Consider the following 25,653-nt stretch of genomic DNA (forward strand, 5'->3'; position numbering starts at 1 on the left):
GCATTATGAGTCGTGCACTTTTGGATTTTCCAATTTTTATTATTTTGGATTCTAAATTTTTCAATTTTAATATAATACGTAAACCTCTTGAGCTAGAAAAGCTCATAAAAAAAGGGAAACAATGGTATTTTCGAGCTCGAAAATATATTTATACTAATGTTTTCGAGACTTAGAGCTCGAAAACAGCGGGAAGTTCCAGGGCTAGCCCGCAGGGCTAACCGATGACCAGATTTTTTTTTTCGTCATTCTCAATTATCTTCGGGTCTACTAGATCAAATGATCTGAAATTTTCAGGAAAGTTGACGGCCAACAACCTCTTTTGATTGCCGCAAGAACGATTTGAATTGGTTAATTAGTTTAAAAGTTATGGAAGGCTTACACACACGCACACACGCACACACACACACACACACACAGCCATTCGGACATCATTCTGAAAATAGTCAGAATAGCTTCCTAGAACCTCAAAACGTTAACATTTGATAAAAACTTGATTTTCGAAAATCGGGATGAAAACAATAACTACCCAAATTTTTGAAAATGTACAAATGCTCTTAGCGGGAAGTTAAAAACTTTTTTTTTCGTATTTCTTGAATATCTCAGAGACTATTTGACTAAATAATCTAAAATTTTCTGAAAATCTAATTGTAGAACGAATCTTTCAAATGCCGCAAGAACCATCTAAATCGGTTTATTCATTAAAAAGATATGAGAGGTTTACATTCACACAACGCACACACATACAGGCATCGCTCTGAAAATATCAGAATAGTATCCTAGCACCTTTGAAAATCGACATATGATGAAAACCCGATTTTTGAAAATTGGGGTGGAACCAATTACTTCCCGAATATTTTGAAAATCGTCGATTTTAACGTCAGGAAGTTGAAAAAATGCTATCTGGCAGCCGGAATGGAACCTAGATTTTCCGAAAATTTTCAGCACCTCCCTGACTTTCCGGTAGCTCGCGTTTCCCTCGCGGTTTCGGAATCGCTATGAAATTATGGTGAAATTACGGTGAGATTATAGTAAAAACATTATGAGACCATAATAAAATTAAGGTGAAATCACCGTAAATTAGTGCCATTCGGTTACTGGTAGTTTTATGGTTATCTTACAGTGGTTCGATAGTGGTTTCACAGTTATCTTATTATGTTATCGCAGTCGTTTCATAGTTATTTTAAAGCAGTTTTATCATCGATTTATAATAATTTTATATTTATCTCACAGTGGTATTGCTGTGAGTCAAAAGTGGTACCACAGTGAATTTTTGGTGGTACCACAGTGAATATACAGTGAATTTTTGGTAAATTCACAGTAAATATACAGTAAATTATCTGTGAATTCATAGTGAATATACAGTGGATTCCCTGTGAATTTCTTATTATTTTATTTGCGAATTTTGAAACTGAAAATGATTATAATAATAATAATGATTATGAAATATGAATTACTTTATTATAATTGAAAATTATTTTGACCTTTTTTTTTTACCGCGAGGGAGTAGCTTTAACAAGCTACCGCGTGTCAAATGATAACACAAGTGTTTGGTTAAAAAATCAACACAATCAATTAATTATTTTGACTTAAATTAAATGTTTATTTAACATACGTCTAGTATTAAATTTAACTCAATAAATATGATAAAGTTACATTTTATGAGTATTGGAGAATGAAAAGTTGACTTACACATTTAAAATATTGATTTAACATACATTATTCCTTAAATATTATCATAGAAAATCTGAAAATTGTATTTCCTGAAAATAATAATAACATTAATAATAATAGAGGTCATGATGATAAAAATAACGGAAAGCCCTGATTAAGAAATATAATTTGGAATGATTTGAGATTACGTAACTCTTAATCAGTTTGAATCATTCTAAATTATCTGATTTATTCTTTTGCTTTCGAGTATAAATTTCGAAACGAATCATTTTAAATCATTGTGAATTAAAAAATAACGAAAGATTATTTTATGATTTGAAATGATTTAAACTCTCGAATCATTTCAATTTAAATTGAATTAGAAAATAATATTGCAATTTCTGGTTCCACGGACAATTCAAGAATTCAGAATTGTTTGAAATCATTTGAACGCTCGAATGATTTCAAATTAAATGGAATCAGAAAATAATATTGCCATTATTTTGAATTACCTCAAATTATACACTGAGAAAAAATTTCTCTTATAAAGGGGTATCTGCTACCTTGGTCGACCTTTTTTTAACGGTGCCACTGGAAGTATTAAACGGTCTTCCAGAACCGAATCTTAATGTTCAGGGTCGTTGTAAATTTATTTGTAAGAGAAGGAACAGGACGGATAATTTATAATTAGTTAACACTTTATTTAAAATGACAATTTTAACCTTTTATTTATTTTATAAACCTTTTTAAACTCATACCTTTTACTTAAACCTTACAATCTTAATAAACCTTATACCGTAATGAACCTTATGACTTTGTACGATTTTTGTCAACTACCTTTGATTATCACACATACACTCACTCTTACTTAATTAATTCACGCGGTTCCCTGAACCCTCTACATGATCATAAAACCTTAATATTTCTTACCCTAATTTTTCATTATTACTCTTTTACACTCACACATTCTTATAACCATTTTCCTTTTTTTTACATTAACCAATATTAAAATACTTTAATCTAATATACCATTTTAAAAACACTTAATATGCGTGATTATTTACAACCGCTGACGTTTGCCTTTATCACAATCAATTGATAAATTTATTTAAGCCGATTTTACACTCTAACGTTTCATCGCCACTATCACAATATTCAAAACTTGAACATTAATTCTCATGTTCACTTCCCGGCACATTTACTATGAATAAATCAATTTTATTTCTTTTAAGTATATTTAATCAATTAATTTATTATTAAAATTACTCTAATATTAATGATTAGATTATTGACTAGATTAAGAATAATTTTCCGGCACGTGGTCTCTTGAATGGCCTGGAAAATTCTACGTCGCAGTAAATCCGGCTATGTTGCCTGGATTTTTCTAGAAGCGTCAAGAACACTTGATTATTTAGCGTCTGGCTGACGAACTTATTTCCACGTTGAATATTTAATAATTAATTTATCTAGTTTGGCCTAGACGCAACGATCAATTTACGGACACCACGTACAATTTTGTATGACTATTTATTTATTAATTCTGGCCCAGGCCTAGAATTAATTTTAATAAATATCTGCGACGATTTTATTTACAGCTACAACCTGTATTTTGCCCTCGTCTCGGTTCTGTCTAGTTGGTGTATTTCTGAGTTGTCAATACTGGTCCGGGTCGTCTCGTGTTCTTTTCCTTTGTTACGTCTCGGTACTCTCGCAATTTATACTCTTGATTGTATTACTCCAATACCTGCTTATTCAGATTAATTAATACTGAGGTATTAAAGAATACCAGCCCGTATCTGGTATTCCGATAAAATAAGTTTCTGGAGTTATCACTTGGTTCCACAATGAGAAGCCAAGTCTGATCTAGGTAGTTACCTGATTTTCAGGTAGTCAACAGTCCTCTACGTTTGGATGGTAACTCGGTCCTACCGGGTCTGTGTCGTTTCTGCTGCTGTCTTGCACTTTTAATTTTACTCGGTTGTTTTCGGTCATTATCGGAAGACTACCCCTCTACTTAATCTTGATTGGGCCTAGCTTGCAAGTATTTTCAATTAGTGCGCCCGGCGACAAGTCGAAAAACCCATTCAAATGCTCGTTTGAGGTTACGGGTAGGGTAAATGACCATCAGTGAATTATTACGATTTTAGTGGATAAAATAAAACATTTTAACCTGCTACACTCTTCGGACAATTAAATTGGTAAAACTAATACTTAATTGAGACAGCTAAATTTTACTACGTCAACATAATCTATTTTGTCATTTTTAACAAGTGATTTAATGACTCTATTTAGTTGACGTTAATATTTTTGTTGCTACGATAATAAAATCATTTTGTAGTGCCAACAACCCCAAATATTAAAGCAAAATATAATTATACTAACTCTAATAAATATTACTGAGACACAAAAAAATATATTTATTTATATATATATTGAATGACCTCGAACAAATATATATATATATATGTATATATATGTCGGATGGGCAGCAGGTAGTTGAGAGGTACTCTTAGTACCATCATTAGTAACACCTTTGTTCGTAGACATTTTTATTTAGTCAACAAGATATCAGATAAATAACAAAGTAACTATCGTCACACACAAAATTACTCTCGAGGAGATTTCACAATTGATTAAAGTATTACAAATAATTCAAGTATTACAGTATGATTTAAACTAAGATCGAAGTTACACAATAGTAAATATTTACTATAGGCTAAATATTACAATAACTACACTCAAATAATTATATGGATTATAATACACGCGGTACAGCAGTATTCACTAATTTAATATACAACTCAATCGTAGAGTAAACAAAATATACGTGACAGTAAAATTAGACTTGAGAACGAATACACGGTCAGCAGGATACGAGACGCGCTCGACTCAAGCTCAAACAGCAGTGTAACTCTAATTGCCCTCTGAACTCCAAAAACTACTGTCTTTACCTGAAAGACCCAAAACGAACTCCTCCGTTCTATATTGTACTATTTTACTATCCTCTGACCGTGGCTACGTTTGGTGAACAGATGCCACTCCAAGTCTAAGCCTACCGCCATAAAAATATTTTACAACAAGCTTAAAAAATTTCCCAATCCGATTAAGTTGTAAAATATTATTGCTAAATATTGTTGCTTAAATAAAATATAAACTAAAATGTAGTTGGGACTTTCCAAAGTCTCTGGAAAAACCCAGCTATACTTTTATCTCCGACATATATATATATATATATATATTTGTTCGAGGTTAATAAATATATATTTAAACCTAATGATTATTGATTTAAAGTTATGATGCTAGGCAGCAGTAGCGGGAGTAGTTCGGTGTTCGCCACTAGATCGCGCCCACCACTTGTAGTGTCCCTGGTAAGAAAATTATTTCAGAATTATTATATTCGCAACTTGAAGCATTTATGGGACGGGTAACCCGCTGCTTTTTTGATAGTAATATAGGGGTATCCTGTATTACACTATGACTTCATGTTTAATATTAATGTTTCCCTGAACAATTTTTGTCATAGTACAAGAAAAAACAGTACGTGACAAGGAAATAAATTATTTTTCTAAATATGCAATTATTTAATTGTCAAATAAATATCCTGACATTTTAAAATAATATTTAATTATTATTAATAACTCATTCTCTAAGACTCACTAATATATTTCATTATGACTACTTTATAAGTTCTACAGATAATCATTTTCATTTTATGCTTACTACTTAACGCGTAATTATCTGTACTAAATATTTTGTAGTTTCTAATAATTTGTTTTGTTGGTAGATTATAAAATAATTAGTTAAAATAACCAAATATATGATTGGCACTGGGCAATCTAATCATTTTGTTGTCATAACTAAAATTTAGTTGTCAGAAGAAAATTTTTTTCTCACAAAACTCCGCTGGAACTAAAAATACTAAAAAATCGATTTTGAAAATTTTGTCACTTACTGTGTTTTGAAATTGGGCAGCTGAGTAATGTTAACGATCGAAAATGTAATTTCAACTAAATTAATTTGTAAGAGAGTATATACATATTGTAAATTGTAATGGGTCCACTTGCTCAATTAATTAAGTTGTGGCCTTTATTAAACAAGGGTCCATACATATGTAAAACTTAAGGTGTTTCACGACCTTTGCTCAGCCTCAGGACAGGATTTTCCCCTTACTGGGCCACGCAGTATAAAATTTAGAAGAGAGAAATTACTATTGCTTATACTTATAAGGAAAATGTTTAGGAAAATTATCAATAGGTAAATTTGATATGAATTAAATTTAAATTGACATTCATTCAAGACGAAGTCGCCTTGTAAATAATTAAATGAGAATGAACAATGTATTAAGATGGCTCATACAATGTGAGTCATCAAGAACAACTCCACTCACATCAAACTTTACAACTCCTTCCAACACTTCGACCTCCTTTCAATCCAACGTCCTCCAGATCCTCCAATCCTCCAACGATTCTCGAACAAATCCAAATCCACTCCGCAACAATCTCTAATGTTTCAATAATTTAATATAAACTGAATAAAAATAAGCTTCCCCACAACGAGGGGTTAAAGCTCTTGGCTACAAAATGGCGTATATGAATGTGCTCGACAGTGCACCCAGATCGCCGACGAAAAGTTCCCCTTCTTTCGCATCATTTTAGCATCACTCACAGCTTAAACGGTGCTTGGGAAGGGGAACTTTTCGTCCGCGATCTGGCTGCACTGGTGCTCGACGTCGTAGTGAAAATAGTAGTAATGTTGTAGTAGCGGTTCAGAAAAATCGTCTGTCGCTGATGCGTGCCAGTAACCGAGAGGCCGATCGCTCGCAACCTCGGAGCCTTATACCCCTCACTCGCAGGCTGGCCAACGTCTAAAAATCAAGAACTTCGTCGACACTCGACCCCAATGATAAGTAGGAGGTTACTTTAGCGGCCGTTGTTGTAGAAGGAAGTCACTTCAGCTTTTGGCGCGAGTCGATTTCAAATTTAAAATAAATTACAAGATTCTACCCCGTTACAAAATAAAAATTACAGTTTCGGATAGCAAATTGTAAATTTTAGTCGGTAAGTTTTACAGTTTGAAAAGTTTATTTTTCAATATTTGAAATTTCGCTTTTCGGTATCGCACTTACGCTAACACAGTGATCAGAAGTTGAATAGCGTCAGGAAGGCATCTTGCGCATAGCTCGAGTAACAAACAACTACAAACAAGTTTGAACATGTGCTTTGTACATCAGTTTTATATACAGTTCTTTATTAGACGTCATTGCGTCAAGTCATAAATTTTATGTCATTATTTAAATTATTAAATAAAAGTTTATATCGTTAAAATTGATTTTTAATTGGTGGTTTTGTGGTACTACTCATCTGCAATAGTTCATATTGCTGATTAATATGTAGGTGAAGAAGTTCAATACAAGAGGAAACTAAAAATCAAAGTCTATAAAAGGTCTTGCAAACTTATATTATAGTAAAAAAAATTTGCCTTATATTGTAGCTTTGCAACATCAAGTACACCAATATCACTATTTTTCATCATATTCGGACAATATTTATGAACCAGACATGGGATTAACTGATTCTGTCACAACTTCTATTGAAGGGTATGACTATTTATCAACACAATTAAATTCGATAAGAACTAAAAAAAAGTAACTATGCCATAGATATAAGAATTTTTATTGTATAGATTCAAGAGAGAAAAATAAATTGTACTTTATGAAAGTCTGTAAATTTTCGTCGAATGAACCTGTAAAATTTGTAGCTTACATTTCGTGTGTTAGCATTTGCCGAGTATAGATTCAAGCAAAAGAAATACTTTTTACTATATAAAACTGTAATAATACAATTTTTTTGTATCAGGAAATAGAAATTGAAGAATTTGTACATGGAAAGAAAAACATGGGAATTTTCCCATTTGGCTTAGAAGAAATTCTTATGTTGGCATAGCAAATTTTGCTTTATCAACATGAGAAATTTTACGAGGGAAAAATGAGAATATAACGATAATTTATGGAAATTTTACCCACATATTATAGGAATATCTTCCATATTACCATAAAAAGAATTTCCATGTAGACTTGTGAAAATTCCCTTTTTAACATTGCTGAAATTTCTATATTGACATGGGTATTTTTACTATGTCACCATAGAAATTTTTCCCATATTACCACAGTAATTTCTTCTATATTGGCATAGGAATTTTCCCTAAGTTGACAAGGGAAAAATTCCTCTGTTGACATAGTAAATATTCTTACGTTGGCAGAGTAAAAATACCCATGTTGACTTAGGAAAAATTTTAATGTCAACATCGAAAAAAATTCTATGTTGCGTGGCAAAAGTCCACAAGAAGCTCAAACCAACAAAATACCAAATATTTTGGTCATTACTATCATTTAGGCCTTAAAGCGATAAAATAGAGATGTCTGAAGGTTTCAAGATTTTAGAAAATAGAGTTTCAAAGTTTTCGAGAAAATATGGAGTAATTACATTGAAATTTTTTTGTAGCACCTACCAATGAACAAATGTTTTTATAAATTCAATTAATATAAACGTGTACGTTAGCAATGTTAACATAGGAATTTTCTCAATGTCTAGATAGGAATTTTTTCTCTATTGACATGAGAAAAATTCCCATGTTAACATTGGAATTTTTCCAATATTACATCGTTATTTTTTCCCTTTCGGTTTAGGGAAATTTACATCGTCGACATAGAAATAATTCCTATGTAACAAAGCAAAATTTGCTATGTGACATAGTTACAATTCACATGTTGACGTAATAAAATTTACAACGCCAACAAAGGAATTCCCCTCAGGCGAAATTGGAAAAATTTTCATTTTTTTCTGTCCGTGTAGAAAAAATTACAGCCTGAGATTGTAATTTTACAAGTAATATTAAAAATTTTAAAATCTGTTTACTGTAGAGAGCTGGACAATATCGAGTTTGAAACTGTAATATTTGTTATGCCTGGATAGAAATGTAATTTTAACAGTTTCAGAGTTGCAGTGCTTTACTACTAAACGAAACTGTAATAAATAGTCAGATATGAGTTCAATTTTTTGCACACCTCGAACGCGAAGCCGAGAGGTAGTCCTCTACTGTCGTCAAATGTCAAAGCAGGGTTGTCGTCAACTTAAATTTTTCAACTGCTCTTTTTTCTGTGTAGGGTGACAAAAAAAAACCGACTTTTTTTTGTTTTCGAGGCTCATATAAAAATTTGTTTATTTTACATGTTTTAAGAACCCTTTCCAAAAATCAGCTTGATAAAAAATTTTTAAGGGGCCGCTCGATAAATTAGGTAATTTCAAAAATGATTGAAATTCGAATTTTTTTTTCGAATTTTTTTCTTTCTCGTGGCAGCAATATCTTCTACGTGGAAAATCAAAACCATCCTGAAAATTTTAGCTCAAAATATAGATTTTAAAACATCGCTCAAGAATTCTTAGATTAAGTCATAATAGGCAACTCATACTTTGAATCAAGGTTTTTTTTTATAACTTAATTATTATCATTTCATTAAAATATAACTTTTGCATAACTGAAAATATAGTGGACAGTCTTAAATAATAAAATTGGGTAAGATTTGAATAACAAAAAAAAATCGGTCTTTTAGTTGACCCTGCGGGCCAGCCCCATAACTTCCCGCTGTTTTTCAGCTCCTTGAGCTCGAAAAAACTTTTAGATGACTTTGTTTTCAAAAAAAAAAAAAAAACGGTTTTTTACCATTTTTTCTCCAACGATATCTTTTGAACGAATTAATCGATTGAGACAGTTAAGGTGGCAATCGACGCGTTTTATTGAGTTCTACAGCCGATCAAATTTTGAAATTGATTAATAACAGTTATTTTTGAGAAATTTCGAAAATACTCAAAAAAAAAATTTTTTTTTCAATTCTTTCGACACCGGTTTCTCTTGAACGATGTAACGGGGTAGAATTAATTTAAATTTTTTAATTTAAATATCGACTTATCGCTAAGGTCACTGCTGTCGAGTTTCGGGCAGTTGAAGTTTTTTAGACGTTGGCCAGCCTGCGGGTGAGGGGTTCATTTTTTATCAGGTATAGGTCATTCCACCTACTTTATCCTTTGGCATCATCGTGAATTTCGGATCTAAGTATTGTTGAGGGACTGAAAATAAAAACTTAAGTAATAGTAAAAAAAAAAAAAAAATTAATGAAACATATTTTTCATATTATTCATGCAATATGATTAAAATTTTTTTATATTAATGTAAAATAATAAACCACCGATCATAATTGCTTGTTTATAAAAAAAAAAGTAATTTTCAAATGAAAGCGATCATAATTATTATTTATTAAATTTTAAATTGCTTTCAAAAGCATAATGTATTGTATTTTTACCGTAAAAAAAAATTATCGACAAATTTTTTGAATCGCTGGGTTTAGAAACGGGGAAATTTAATAAATTTTCAGGTTTACAGGCGGCAATGTTTATAATTTACAAGGTTTACAAACGGCTAATTTTATAAATTTCAAAGTTTAGAATTAGCTGATTTCACGTGGCTAGGTTTTTAGATTGGCTACATTTATGATTTTCCAAGCTTTAAAATTCATTTATTCTAATCCTTTTTTAACTTCCCGCTAAGAAAATTGACGATTTTCAAAAATTTCGGGAAGTTATTGTTTTCACCCCGATTTTCGAAAATCAAGTTTTCATCAGATGTCGACGTTTTGAGGTCCTAGGAAGCTATTCTGACTATTTTCAGAATGATGTCCAAGTGTGTGTATGTGTGTGTGTGTATATGTATGTGTGTGTGTGTATATGCATGTAAACTCTTTGTAACTTTTGAACTAATGAATCGATTTGTACGGTTGAGGTGGCAATCGAAAGAGCTTGTTGTCCATCAACTTTTCTGAAAATTTCAGATTATTTAATCGAATAAACTCGAAAATATTTGCGAATTACGAAAAAAAAAAAATTTTTTTTTTAGTTTTTTATTGATTTCTCAAAAACGACTTATACGATTGACTTCAAAATCTAATCAGCTTCAGTACTCAATAAAACGCGTCGATTGCCACCTCAAACATCAAAATCGGATAATTCGTTCGAGAGTTATCGCGGGAAAAAGAAATGGTGAAAAACGGTTTTTTCAAAATATTTTCGAAACGACTGACGCGATCGATTTCAAATTTTAATCAGCTCTAGAATTCAATAAACCGCGCCGATTGCCACGTCAACTATCAAAATCGATTAATTAGTTCAAAAGATATCGGCGTTGAAAAGTTAAAAAAATAACATTTTATGTTACTTTTTCCGTATAAATCATAATGTAACGTACTAAAATGTGCCTGATATCATACCAACTCATCTTTTTTATGGTTTCTTTTGATCATATAATGTCATCGAACTTGGTTTTTAGTTTAAATCATATTATCAACAAAAAAATCAATAAAACGTAGTTTTTAATATTTTTATCGGATATTTCATATTTTATTGTTTCTTACATGAGTCAAAATTTATTTAAATCTTGATTTTGATCCCCGACATTGATTTCTGCCTCAATACACTTATTTTACTGAACAAAATCAGGAACTAAATTTTAAAAACCGCTTCATTGATGATTTTCGATTCTTGAATTTTCAAACTTCAGCATAACAGGTAACTTGTTAGAGCTTGAAAAGATCGTAAAAAAACAATTGCATGTGATAGCATTTTCGAGCTCGAAGAGCTTGAAAATATCTCTACACTAATGTTTTCGAGCTCTTTGAGGTCGAAAACAGCGGGAAGTTTTGGGGCTGGCCCGCAGGGTCAACCGACGCCCAGATTTTTTTTTCAACTGTTTATATTTTCATTTGAATACATTTTCAGAATTCTCTTTTTTTAATTAAGCTATTTTACGATTAGTGTTATTTTGTTGATGTCAACTTTTCAAATTGCTCATTTTCCAGATGACTTTATTTTAGAATTTCTCTTTTTATCGTTGAATTTTTTTTTCTTTATCATATTTTACTATTAGCTGAATTTACGTTTTACAGTATTTCAATTTCGACTAATTTAAGGGCGGCATTTTTTAAATTTAGATAATTTTACAAGCATTACAATTTACAATTTTTTAAATTTAAAGTTTAGAAACAACCAAATTTACAAGTGGCGAAAAAACTCTGAGTATGAAAACCTGCCCGAATTAATGCACGCGATTGTACCTACATGCATATATACATACATACATACATACATACACTCGGGCATCATCTTGAAATTAGTCAGAATAGCTTTCTAGAACCTCAAAACGTCAAGATCTGTTAGAAATTCGATTTTCGAAAATCGGACCAAAACCAATAACTCCGAATTTTCGAAAATTTTCAATTGTCTTAGCGGGAAGTAAAAAACCTAAAAAATTAAATAAAAAAATAAAAAGTATTTAAATAACTAATTTTTTCTATATCTCGGGTTCTATTTTAATTCGTTATGATATAAATTGATGGTACAAAAATTGAGATGCTTTAATATTAATATTCAAGGGTCGCTCAAAAACGTTCAAAAGACAGCACTCGGAAGCATTCAAAATTCTTAAGCGACGTTTAATTATTTAAATTTAGGACTAAAATTTTCAGTAGATTTATCATTCTATAGATATAAACTATTGCTGCCACGAAAAAAATTAGAAAAATAAATCCAAATTCCCATCATTTTTGGAATTTTCAAAATCCGTGAACGACCTCTTAAAAATTTTTTATCGAGCTGATTTTTTGAGAGGTTTTTTAAAATATATTAAATCATCAAATTTTTATATAAGACTCGAAAACAACAAAAAAGTCGATTTTTTTGGGTCACCCTAGTATGTTTCCATGATAGATATTAAAAAATTTACTTTAAATTGTAAAGTTTATATTATTGATATTCTTATTTCATATTTTATGTTAATAAGAAACAGTCTATATTCATGGTACACATTTTCATAAACTCAAAAGTCAATATTCACTATACCGTGATAGTAATGATTACGATTAAATTCTTACCATATAGTTTTCCAAGTATTTTGTCTAACATAATTAAACAAAATTAATTTTTATAAATGCAAATAAGTTATATACTAATGAAGACAGAAATTTTGTGGATACGCCAGTACAACGACCATCCGTCTATGACAGAATTTACAATTCAAACTAACCGCATGCATTGGCTATAATTTTATTTAACTCTGACAGCGTCAGCGGAAAATGCAGTACAGTAGTACTCGGTATGTATGGCAGGTCGATGGGTGTCTCTCGAGCGATAAATACAATTATTGTGGGGTGCCAATCGCCAAGTGCATCAGTAGTCTGTTGTGTATGTAAAACACATCGAGCGGATTAAAAAAAAAACATATCGCTTCCGCTTTCTGACACTTGAATATACAACATCTAACTGTCAATTTTTCATAGAAAAAAAATCAATCCATTATAGTTAAATTTTATTACTAATTTATAAATGATGATTTTAAAAATCAATTTTGCTACTGCTCAACAGCAAATAAATAGAAGTTATTTTGCAATCAAGAATATTCGATTACACTGAATTTTCAGGGAATAACAATATCGCGAGGTCAAAGAGTACATGTATGAGCTAAAGAGGATATTTTTCAAAGGTTGGGATAACGCTCGCGCGCTTCCGATTCATGCCCGGCAAAGCATTGGCGTATTATCATGACCATGTTCCGCCTGGCTTTGACATATCTATTACGCGTTTTCGAACAGAGGTGACTTCGAATTCTATGGACAAACGGATCTACCGGGACGGGGTGAAACGCGGCTTTCCAATTAATCAGTCGAGGCGTGAAACGAGACGGCAGAGAGAGGGATAATGCCAGACCTCGAAATTGTGGTGACAGATCCGTCGTATCTGTTCGCTTTAGTGCGAGAATTTCATTTGCAAGACAGATTTGATCAAACAATTAATTATCTATCTTCAAATCTCTAGCCTTACCATCTTCAATTATAGTATAGAATAGAATGTAATCGATGAAAAAAAAAATTCATTCATTTAATAACTACAGTTGCATTTTTTTTATAGTTATTTCTTTTTTAAATTCCTCATAAAAAGCTTTATTTTATTTTGTATCAAGAATTGAATGCACGTACTTTGCTGTGGGCCAATATTTTATTGAAAATCTATGAGTTTAGTTTCTTACAACTACTCATCTATCAAATAAAAAATAAATTTACAGCTCAACTTGTTATGTATTTATTTATTATTTACTACATGTTACAGTCGCTGATGTACCGTGTGGGGTAGCATTACCAATTTCACGCATGCCAAAAGTTGTGGGAGGTCAAAATGCACTTCCACGTGAATTTCCTTGGCTAGTAAGCATCACAAGAAAAGGGGGCCACTACTGTGGAGGATCTATAATTAACTCCAAGTTTATTCTTACTGCTGCTCATTGTCTTTGCTCGTAAGTTAGTTCATAAAAATGACAACTATAAAAAACTAAACAAAGAATGCAATACTTATAAACATTTATATGGTTTATATTATCATTAAAATAAAGAGAAGATGTACGAGTTCAATCGCAAGACTGAGTTGCCTGGAAACTATGTGAGGAAAGGGATGGCGGACAATTAAAATCCTGGAGTTAAACGCACACAACCGTAGGTCGACTTTCTACCCCCTACTGGGTTGAGGGTAATGAGTTAAAACGCGTGAATCCGACTCCCGCTACAACTCTACAAACCATGATTGTGTGTGGATTACAGACCACTCGGTAGTTGCACCCACGACCACGTTAAAACGTGATATAGCGTCAAAAGGTCATCCAAATTCCAATCTGTCCCTCTTTCTTTCTGTCTCTGTCTAATTCCCTCCCTCTCCCTGCTAACTTTTACAAGCTTTTTTTATTTCATTCTCATACTTTTTCTCAATTTATATCTTGATCCAACTATTAATTTGTTTTTGTTCTCTTCCGGGTCAACGATAACATGACAGTTTTATCCTGTTTTAACGTCTCAGACGAGTTTTTACGACGCCTACAGAAATACCACTTAGTTTGTTAACTTCATCTTCTTGACGTGCCTAGATAAATCTATTTTTCAACTTTATATTTATATATATATATATATATATATATATATATATATATATATATATATATATGGGTCATTCCATGTTAAATCGACCAATGGTTGGAATCGACCCCTTTTAATTCGGACGAATTCTGGTCAGAAGTTTCCTATTACCATATGACGCATTTCTGCCAAAGGAAAAAAATTTGAAAATTTTTCTTCAAAAGTTATGAAAAATTCGAAATTTCGCGATTTTTCCAGTTTTTCAACTTTATTCTTTCAATATCTCGAAAACTATGATGGTTACAATAACGAACCAAAGCTTTTTTTGAAAGGGATACTTAAGGTTATGAAAAAAAAAAATATTCCAAAAAAAAAGTTTCAAAAAATGACAAATTTGTCAAATTTTGAATTCTTGAAATTCGTAAAAAATGACGATCGACATAAAAGTTTTGGCTCAATTTTTTTGATATAACACCTTGTACTTAATTTAAAAGATTCTGAAATTTTCAGAACTGTGTTTTTTGTTTCTGCAAAAATATGAATTTTTGAATTTTATTAAAAAAATCGGTCTGTCGGTTGACCCTGCGGGCCAGCCCCAAAATTTTCCGCCCATTTCGAGCTCCTTGAGCTTGAAAAATTGTCGTAGATACATTTTCGAGCTGTTCGAGCTCGAAAATACGTTTGTATGCATTTGTTTTCGAAAAAAAAAACATTTTTCACCATTTTTTCTCAAACGATATCTCTCGAATGAATAAACCGATTGAGATGTTTAAAGTGGCAATCGACGCGTTTTATTGCGTTCTACAACTAATCAGATTTTGAAATTGATTTATCAAGTTGTTTTTGAGAAATTTCCAAAATACTAAGAAAAATTTTTTTTTTAGATTCTATCGACAACGGTTTCTCTTGAAAGAATTAACCGATTTTAAAAGTTGAGGTGGCATTCAACGCGACTTATAAAGCTTCAGAGCTCAATTGATTTTGGAATTAACTCATCAAGAACATAAAAAAATATCCGAAAAAAACATTTTTGAAAATAGTTTATTTTTGGAATATCTCTGAACGAGGCCTACCGATCAAGCTCAATTTTTTTTTCAGCTTCAAGATATTCGCAAGCCGCATTGAATGACACCTTGACAATCAAAATCGGTTCATCGGTTCAAAAGTTATAGATATTTACATACGTACGTACATACATACATACATTCACTTGGACATCATCGTGAAATTAGTCAGGATAGCTTCCTAGAACCTCAAAACGTTAAGATCTCTTAGAAATTCGATTTTCGAAAATCGGACTGAAACCAATAACTTCCCGAATTTTTGGAAATTTGCAATTTTCTTAGCGGGAAGTTGAAAAAAATTTTTTTTTCTTGATTTTATGTTAAGTAAAGTTAAGCAATCATGTAATTGAGTAAATTTCAACAGTAAAAATTTTACTTACTGTCATAATATTGTAAATAAGACCATCATTGACGGTTATATTCTTATTTATTTGATAGATATCGAGAAATAAGAATATAACTGTCACCAATGGTCTTTTTTCACATTATTATATGAAATATAATAATTATATTTGATAGATATCAAATAAATTAGAATATAACCGTCAGTAATGGTCTTTTTCCACATTATTGTGTAAACTAGCGAAATTTTTACTGCTGAAATTCACAAAATTGATTGATTTCTCAACTTGACTTAACTAAAAATAAAAAAAAAAAAATCGGTCTGTCGGTTGACCCTGCGGGCCAGCCCCAAAACTTCCCGCTGTTTTCGACCTCAAAGAGCTCGAAATCATTAGTGTAGATATATTTTCGAGCTCTTCGAGCTCGAAAATGCTATCACATGCAATTGTTTTTTTATGATCTTTTCAAGCTCTAACAAGTTACCTGTTATGCTGAAGTTTGAAAATTTAAGAATTGAAAATCATCAATGAAGCGGTTTTTAAAATTTAGTTCCTGATTTTGTTCAGTAAAATAAGTGTATTGAGGCAGAAATCAATGTCGGGGATCAAAATCAAGATTTAAATAAATTTTGACTCATGTAAGAAACAATAAAATATGAAATATCCGATAAAACTATTAAAAAGTACGTTTTATCGATTTTTCGTTGATAATATGATTTAGACTAAAAACCAAGTTCGATGACATTATATGATCAAAAGAAACCATAAAAAAAGATGAGTTGGTATGATATCAGGCACATTTTAGTACGTTATATTATGATTTATCCGGAAAAAATAACATAAAATGTTATTTTTTTAACATTTCAACGCCGATATCTTTTGAACTAATCAATCGATTTTGATAGTTGACGTGGCAATAGGCGCGTTTCATTGAATTCTAGAGCTGATTAAAATTTGAAATCGATCGCGTCAGTCGTTTCGAAAATATTTAGAAAAAACCGTTTTTCACCATTTCTTTCTCCCGCGATAACTCTCGAACGAATTATCTGATTTTGATGTTTGAGGTGGGAATCGACGCGTTTTATTGAATACTAGAGCTGATTAGATTTTGAAGTCGATCGTATAACTCGTTTTTGAGAAATCAATAAAAAACTAAAAAAAAAATTTTTTTTTTTTTCGTAATTTGCCAATATTTTCGAGTCTATTCGATCAAATAATCTGAAATTTTCAGGAAAGTTGAAGGCCAACAAGCTCTTTCGATTGCCTCCTCAACCACCCAAATCGATTTATTAGTTCAAAAGTTACAAAGAGTTTACTTACATACACACACACACACACACACACACACACACACACACACACACACACACACACACACACACACACACACACACACACACACACACACACACACACACACACACACACACACACACACACACACACACACACACACACACACATACATACACATACTCGGACATCATTCTGAAAATAGTCAGAATAGCTTCCTAGGACCTCAAAACGTCGACATCTGATGAAAACTCGATTTTTGAAAATCGGGGTGAAAACAATAACTTCCCGAAATTTTTGAAAATCGTCGATTTTCTTAGCGGGAAGTTAAAAAAGTTATTTAATAAAGTTCGAAAATTCATATTTTTTAATAATCAAAAAATTACAGTCGATAGATATCAAATAAATAAGAACATAACCGTCAATGATGGTCTTTTTCACATTATTATGACAGTAAGTGAAATGTTTACTGCTGAAATTTACTCAATTACATGATTGCTTAACTTAACTTAACAAAAAAAAAAAAAAAAGAAATTTTGTTTTTTAAAATTCAAAAATTCGTATTTTTGCAAAAACAAAAAACACAGTTTTGAAAATTTCAGAATCTTTCAAAATAAGTACAAGGTGTTGTACGAAAAAAATTGAGTCAAAAAGTTTATGTCGATCGTCAATTTTTACGAATTTCAAGAATTCAAAATTTGACAAATTTGTCATTTTAAAAAATTTTTTTTTGGAATATCTTTTTTTCATAGTCTCATGTATCCCTTTCAAAAAAAGCTTCGAAGAAAAATTTGAATAAATTTTTTCCTTTGGCAGAATTGCGTTATATGGTAATAGGAAATATCTGACCGAAATTCGTTCAAATCAAAAGGGGTCGATTCCAACCATTAGTCGATTTGACATGGAATGACCCATATGTATATATATATATATATATATATATACATATATATATATATATATATATATATATATATATATATATATATCTGGGTGGCTCGAAAAAATCTTGATTTTTTTTTGTTCTCACCCTTCAAAAAATTTGTCTATGATAAAAAAATGCCGCAAAAGAATTTTGAATCGTAAAAATATAAAAAAGAAAACGAGTATTTTGTGTTCAATTTTTAACTTCCCGCTAAGAAAATGATTAATTTTCAAAAATTCGGGAAGTTATTGGTTTTACTCCGATTTTCGAAAATCGAATTTTCATCAGATGACGACGTTTTGAGGTCCTAGAAAGCTATTTTGACTATTTTCAAAAGGATTTTCGCGCGCGCGCGCGCGCGCGTGTGTGTGTGTGTGTGTGTGTGTGTGTGTGTGTGTGTGTGTGTGTGAGTGTGTGTGTGTATGTGTATGTGTGGATGAAAACTGTTAATATATTTTTAATGAACTGGCCGATTACAATGTTTGAGGTGGCAATCTAAAAAGTTTGTTGGCCGTCAACTTTTCTGAAAATTTCAAATCGATCGATCAAATAGACTCTAAGATATGGAAGTAAAACAAAAAAAAAAATTTTTAACTTCCCGCTTCGAAAATCAACGATTTTCAAAAATTTCGGGAAGTTATAGTTTTCACCCCGATTTTTAAATATCGAGTTTTCATCAGATGTCGACGTTTTGAGGTCCTAGGAAGCTATTCTGACTATTTTCAGAATGATGTCCGAGTGTCTGTATGTATGTATGTGAATGGTCTATAATTTTTTAACTGATGAATCGATTTGGATGTTTAAGGAGGCATTCGAAAGAGCTTGTTGGCTATCAATTTTCCTAAAAATTTTAGATTATTTGATCAAGTAGACTCGAAAATATTGGCGAATCACGAAAAAAAAAAAAAATTTTTTTTAGTTTTTTATTGATTTCTTAGAAACGAATCAAACGATCAACGCCAAAATCAATCAGCTCTAGAACACAATAAAACGCGCCGAATTCCGCCTTAACCATCTCAATCGGTTAATTTGTTCGAGAGATATCGTTGGAGAAAGAAATGGTAAAAAACGGTTTTTCCCAAATATCTTCAAGACGGCTGAATCGATCGCTTCCAAATTTTAATCAGCTCTAGAATTCAATAAAATGCGCCTTTTGCCACCTGAAACGCCAAAATCGGTTAATTAGTTCAAAAGATATCAGGGTTGAAACGTTAAGAATATAACATTCTGTGATTTTTTCCAAATCAATCAAAATGTACTGTACTATAATGTGTCTAAAATCTTACAACCTTTTCCTCTTTATGGTCTCTTTTGATCATTATATAATGCCATCAAACTTGTTCTTTAGTTGAAACCATATTATCAACGAAAAAATCGATAAAACACAGTTTTTGTTAATTTTCTCGAATATTTAATATATTATTGCTCTGACCTAAGCCAAAACTCATTTAAATCTTGATTTCGATTACTGCTCATGTGGAAACGCCGAGACTTATCCGACATGAACGTATCGGTCCGATATCTGGCTGTTCCAAGTTAGTCGTTGCATTGGCTATACAATGGTCGGTGACTGGTACAGATATCGGGAAAGTATCGGAATGATCTTCTAGCCGAGTCTCGGTGTTTAGACGGACATACAAACGGACGGAGACTCGTACTAGCATCAGACTAGTATTGAAATAGTCATTTCACCGAGTCTCGGCATTGAGTCGAACCTATGATGAGTCGAAGACTGGTACAGATATCGGAAAAATATCGGAATAATCTATTAGCCGAGCCTCGGTGTTGAGACGGGCATACAAACGGACGGCGACTAGGATAATTTAACGCAATCACATTAAAACTGAAAAATATTCGACAAAAATATAAATGTATTCGGTACAAAATATCAAACTATATTTGAATGAAAGTCTTTATATTATCGATTAAATAAAAAAATTTATTTACAAAAAGAGTCACATATTTATCTCGTTTAGATCAATGTACAAGCAATCGACTGTATATATTCATTCAATATGAGAACAAAGTACTAGAAGTATAACTAAGCTAAAACTTATCTATTGGTTCCGTAGCGTAGCGGTAAACCGTCTGACTCTCGCGTGTAGGGTGCTGGGTTCGAATCCTCCGGATACCAACCCATACAAAGTTTGGAAATCAGCCCTGTATCGGGACATTACCGGGCCAAGAATGTCGATTAATGGCTCAGCAATGGCAATTTTTATTGGCCGATAAACGGCTTATAGTCAGAATGATAACCTCGGACCATTAATGGCGCTCGACTATCGGTCGATTAATGGCAGCCATCAACCAGCCAAGCAAACGAATAAATTAAATTAAAAAAAAAATTTTTTTTTTAATTTCGTAATAGAATTCATAATCATTAACGTTTAAACTATTCGAGTAGGGTAAATGATGTGAAAAAAACTTGGTGAAAATTCTGCTGGGCTCTGGGCGCGAACTGCCGTCCTTCTGATTGCTGGGTTTGAACGCTGGCTACTGGACAACCTGCTAATGTTGAACTGATACTTTTAAATGATCTACTTATTCATTTTACTACAACTACTCGGTTTTATGAAATGTAAAGAGCAATTTAATTAATATTATCGATTATTTAAAACAAAAATAATTTTGCACTATTATTTTTATTATAATGAATAATTTTTTAAAAATAAAACTTACTAAATTTAATTGATTATTTATTAAGAACCCAATGGAATTATTTTGCTCTACCACCATTATTAAAAATGACATTTACTTTTAAAATATATGTCTTATTTTTTAATTAAATTAATTTTTATAAGTTAAGTTATAAAATTGCGGTTGTTGATTGCAAATAATAACGAATTAAAAAATGTTTTAATTGTTACTTGTAAATAATTTTAATCGGAAAATTAAAATATTTATTAATTAAGACTTAGTTTAATTAAAAAACAATTATTAATTAAATAAAACTGTAATAATTAGTTATTTGAATAATTAATAATTGATAAGTAGATTTTTTCATTTAACAAGAATCAATCATGGGCCACTAATTCACCAAATAGTGGCCCAACGTTGCAAACCGATAATCGGCCAATCATAAGTAACCATTCATTGGCCAGCCATCGGCACCATCGTATGACTGTCGTTTCCGGTACGGGAAGTCATATTCCGATATGAAGTCAGTAATACCATAACATATACATCCAAAAATTTAAATAAAAATTGACTATGCTATCTTGATGAAAAATTAATTGGCTGCTGGTAGTTAATCAGGTTTGGGCCATTACTAATTGCCAATGCTTGGCCGAGCGACTGCAGTCAGACATCGGCCAACCTACGGCATTTTTTCCATTAACGGCAACTTTGTATGGGAATATTAAAATTATTTAATTTTTCAGTAAAAACTGTGTGTGAGTATGTTAGGATGATTTGTAAAGTAGAATTGAAGTAATATAATAATATAATGTAATTGTCCCAATAATTAATAAAAAAAAAAAATAATAATAATAATAATAATAAAAATATAATCAAAAATCAAAATATACATAAGAAAAAAATATTTTTTTTTAGAGCTAATTATTGATGAACTAATAATCGAAAACAATGTCGGCTTGAAATCAGTTTCTGGACTAGAGATGATACTTGAAAGTAGTAATGGTTTGACTTGCGAAAATTCCATTAGTCTGACACTGAAAGGCAGTAACGATAAAATATCCGTTTTAAGTCTGAGGCAGATACTGAAAAACAGTATCGGTTCGATGGCTGATTATTAAATCGGACTGATACTCAAAATAGTGTCAGGCTGATTTGATCATTTTGTATACCCGTTCAATACTAGCTCTGGGTGTCAATACGATATCGGATGATGAGTCGAATTGATCACCAACCGTTCGAAAATTTCCACATGGGTGACATTGATTTCTGCCTCAATACATTTAGTTTATTGAACATAATCGGAAATCAAAATTTAAAAACCGCTTGTTCATTAATGATTTTCGATTCTTAAACTTTTAAACTTTAGCATAAAGCGTAACTTGTTAGAGTTTGAAAAGCTCATAAAAAACAATTGCATGCGATAAGATTTTCGAGCTCCTCGAGCTTGAAAACAGCGGGAAGTTTTGGGGCTGGCCCGCAGGGCCAACCGACGCCCAGATTTTTTTTTCAGTTTATTTCAAATTTTTCAGAAATGGCTCGATCGATCAATTCCAAAATCTACTCAGCTGTAGAACTCAATAAAACGCGTCGATTGCCGCCTCAGCCACCTCAATCGGCTAATTTGTTCGTAAGATATCGTGGGAGAAAGAAATGCTAAAAAACGGTTTTTTCCTAAAACAATGGCATACAACAGTATTTTCGAGCTCGAAGAGCTCAAAAATGTATTTACAACAATGTTTTCAAGCTCAAGGAGCTCAAAACTGCGGGAAGTTTTGGGGCAGACCCGCAGGGTCAACCGATCGACCGATTTTTTTTTTTTTTTTGTTACCGCAAATGTTAATACCCATGAAATAATTAATCTCCCTACAATTTTATCATAAAATATGAATTTTTAAAGGCCATTCAAAAATATAAAGAATTCAAAAAATTTCGAAATTGATGGGCATCCTCATAAAATTTGTATTTCCAAGTTACATTTTCAGATCACTCAATTTTCATGTCGTAACATATTGGCTGTAGCTAAGAAAAAATTTTTCAAAAAAAAGACACTAGATTCATTTTCATATTTTTAAGATTTTTAAAATTTTTAATCGGCATCTTGAAGTTAAATTTTTTTATTTAAACTTGGTAAGAATTTTCTTTTTACCACAGACTAACTTTTTGAAGAAAAAATTTAAAAATAAAGAATTTAACTTACCAAATTGATTGAACTTTAATATTTTAAAACTTTGTTTCAGTGGTATCGATTCAATTCCTGCGAGACAATTTCGAGTCACACTAGGGGAGTACAATTTACGAGAACCTGAGGTTCCCGCTGCTATAGTAGAAAATGTACGAAGAGTAATAGTACACCCAGAACACACGTGTGGACAATATGTGAACGATATCGCTATTCTTGAATTAGAATCACCAATAACTTGGTCAGCAAGTGTACAACCAGCGTGTTTTCCAACAGCTCAAGGAGAACCTGGTTATAGATTGTATGAAAATGAACAAGCTATTGCTGCTGGATGGGGATGGCTCGGCGAAGATAGATCAAAATGTATATATAAATATCTCTTTTTACTCAGATTTTTTTTAGAAATCTAGATATTATATTTGTCCTCATGGCCGATTTTTCAAAGAATTCTATCATAACCTATCGTAATTAGTTGAGCAGAATTCAAAAATACCATTCGTTGGAAATTCATATACATATTACGCTGTTTCATATTCGGGAACAATTTTTATTTTTTTGATGAACATTAAAAAATCGAAAAGGTGTTTTAAAATATGGCGACGATTAAAATTTGAGCTCTTAATATTGATATTTAGAGGTTGCTATTGATAATTTCCGATTTTTCATTTAGTAAAATGGTAAAAAATACATAACTTCCGAAAAAATCGAGATACAAAAAATCTCTCCTCAAACATTTTGTAGCAATTTTACTGATCTACAAAAAAGGTCCTTTATGATTTTTGCATAAATTCAAGTATTCACAAGATATCCGACGTCAAAGTTTGATAAAATTCGAAGAACTTGTTTTCGCTCGTTCTGAATTTTATACCATGTCAACTAACGAGAATTCAACAATTCTCAATACAGTTTTTTCGTAGGAAATTGAATACTCTACATAAAAAATCTCTTATCATTTTTTGATAAATCTATCTGTTCAAAAGTTATTGGAGCTTGAAGTCAAGTTAGAGTAAATTTCGAGATCTTTTTAATTTTCCGGCGAAACTATCGAACTAATCATAAAATGTCGTGAAAACTTTTTTATATACGATCTTATTTCCTACAAATTATCTCTGATAAATTTTTTTAGTTATTTTCATTTTTTAAATTTAGTTATTTTCATTTTTTAAATTTCTTTTAGTTATTTCCATTTTTATGCCGAGCTTCTAAAAAAACAGTGTTCTGACCGATTTTAAGAGCTCGGCATTAAAATGGAAATAACTAAAAGAAAATGCAGAATTTAAAAAAAATTTATCAGAGATAATTTGTAGGAAATAAAATTTTCTATAAAAAAGATTATATGACATTTTATGATTAGTCCGATAGTTTCGCCGGAAAATTAAAAAACGGAATTTACTCTAACTTGACTTCAAGCTCCAATAACTTTTGAACAGATGGATTTATCAAAAAATGATAAGAGATTTTTTTTGTAGAGCATTCAATTTCTTATAAAAAAACAATATTGAGAATTCTCGTTAGTTGACATGGTATAAAATTCAGAACGAGCAAAAACAAGATCTTCGAATTTTATCAAACTTTGATGTCGGATATCTTGTAAATGCTTGAATTTATGCAAAAATCATAAAGGACCTTTTTTGTAGATCAGTAAATTTGCTACAAAATGTTTAAGGAGAGATTTTTTGTATCTTGATTTTTTCGAAAGTTATGTATTTTTTACCATGTTACTAAAAATGAAAAATCGACAATTATCAATAGCCACCTCTAAATATCAATATTAAGAGCTCAAATTTTAACCGTTGCCATATTTTAAGACACCCTTTTGATTTTTTAATATTTATCAAAAAAATAAAAATAGTTCCCGAATTTGAAACAGTCTAATATATATATATATATTAGGGTGCTTAAAAAAATACATTTTTTTTATGGTGTCCAAAAATTGAAAGTATACCGAAAAATAAAAATTTTGGTACCAATCCGGGCTCTTAATAGTGATATTAAGGTTTGCCTCAATCCATTTTTCTATTTTCCATTTAAATAACAAGGTAAAAAAAAAAATATTTTTTCTTTTAGAATTTTCTAGCTTACAAACCAATCGACGGATTTTTATGCCTAATAAATATTTTTATAGGAAATTGAACGCTCTACAAAAAAAGTCTCTTATCATTTTTTGATAAATCCTCTGTTCAAAAGTTATTTAAGCTTCAAGTCAAATTTATAGTAAATTTTAAGATTTTTTTACTTTTCCGGCGAAAGTATCTGACTTATCAAAAAATGTCATAAGAACGATTTTGTAGATAATTCTATTCCTTACAAATTAGTACGAACAAAATTTTTCGAAATTCCGCATTGTTCACAAGTTATTTGCATTTCAATGTCAAGCTCTTAAAATCAATCAGAAATATATTTTTTTTTTAAGAGCTTAAAAAAAACATTTGACAATTGTTTTGACACACCCTAATGTATATATATATATATATATATATATATATATATATATATATATATATATATATATATATATATATATATATATATACATTAGGGTACTTCGTTTCCGGCGAAAGTAT

At 31.1% G+C, this 25,653-nt stretch overlaps 1 protein-coding gene across 1 annotated transcript in view; it reads left to right on the plus strand.

The window, feature by feature from the left end:
* Nucleotides 1-25,653, plus strand: part of LOC103573402 (testisin-like) — a 55,742-nt gene that overhangs the window by 6,909 nt on the left and 23,180 nt on the right. The window contains exons 2-3 of the mRNA XM_053740551.1: nucleotides 13,857-14,040; nucleotides 23,148-23,452. Of these exons, the coding sequence (XP_053596526.1) occupies nucleotides 13,857-14,040; nucleotides 23,148-23,452 (489 nt within the window). The remainder of the gene's footprint in view (nucleotides 1-13,856; nucleotides 14,041-23,147; nucleotides 23,453-25,653) is intronic.

This window comes from Microplitis demolitor, chromosome 7, assembly GCF_026212275.2.
Source record: "Microplitis demolitor isolate Queensland-Clemson2020A chromosome 7, iyMicDemo2.1a, whole genome shotgun sequence".
In the NCBI taxonomy this organism is placed as follows: Eukaryota; Metazoa; Arthropoda; class Insecta; order Hymenoptera; family Braconidae; genus Microplitis; species Microplitis demolitor.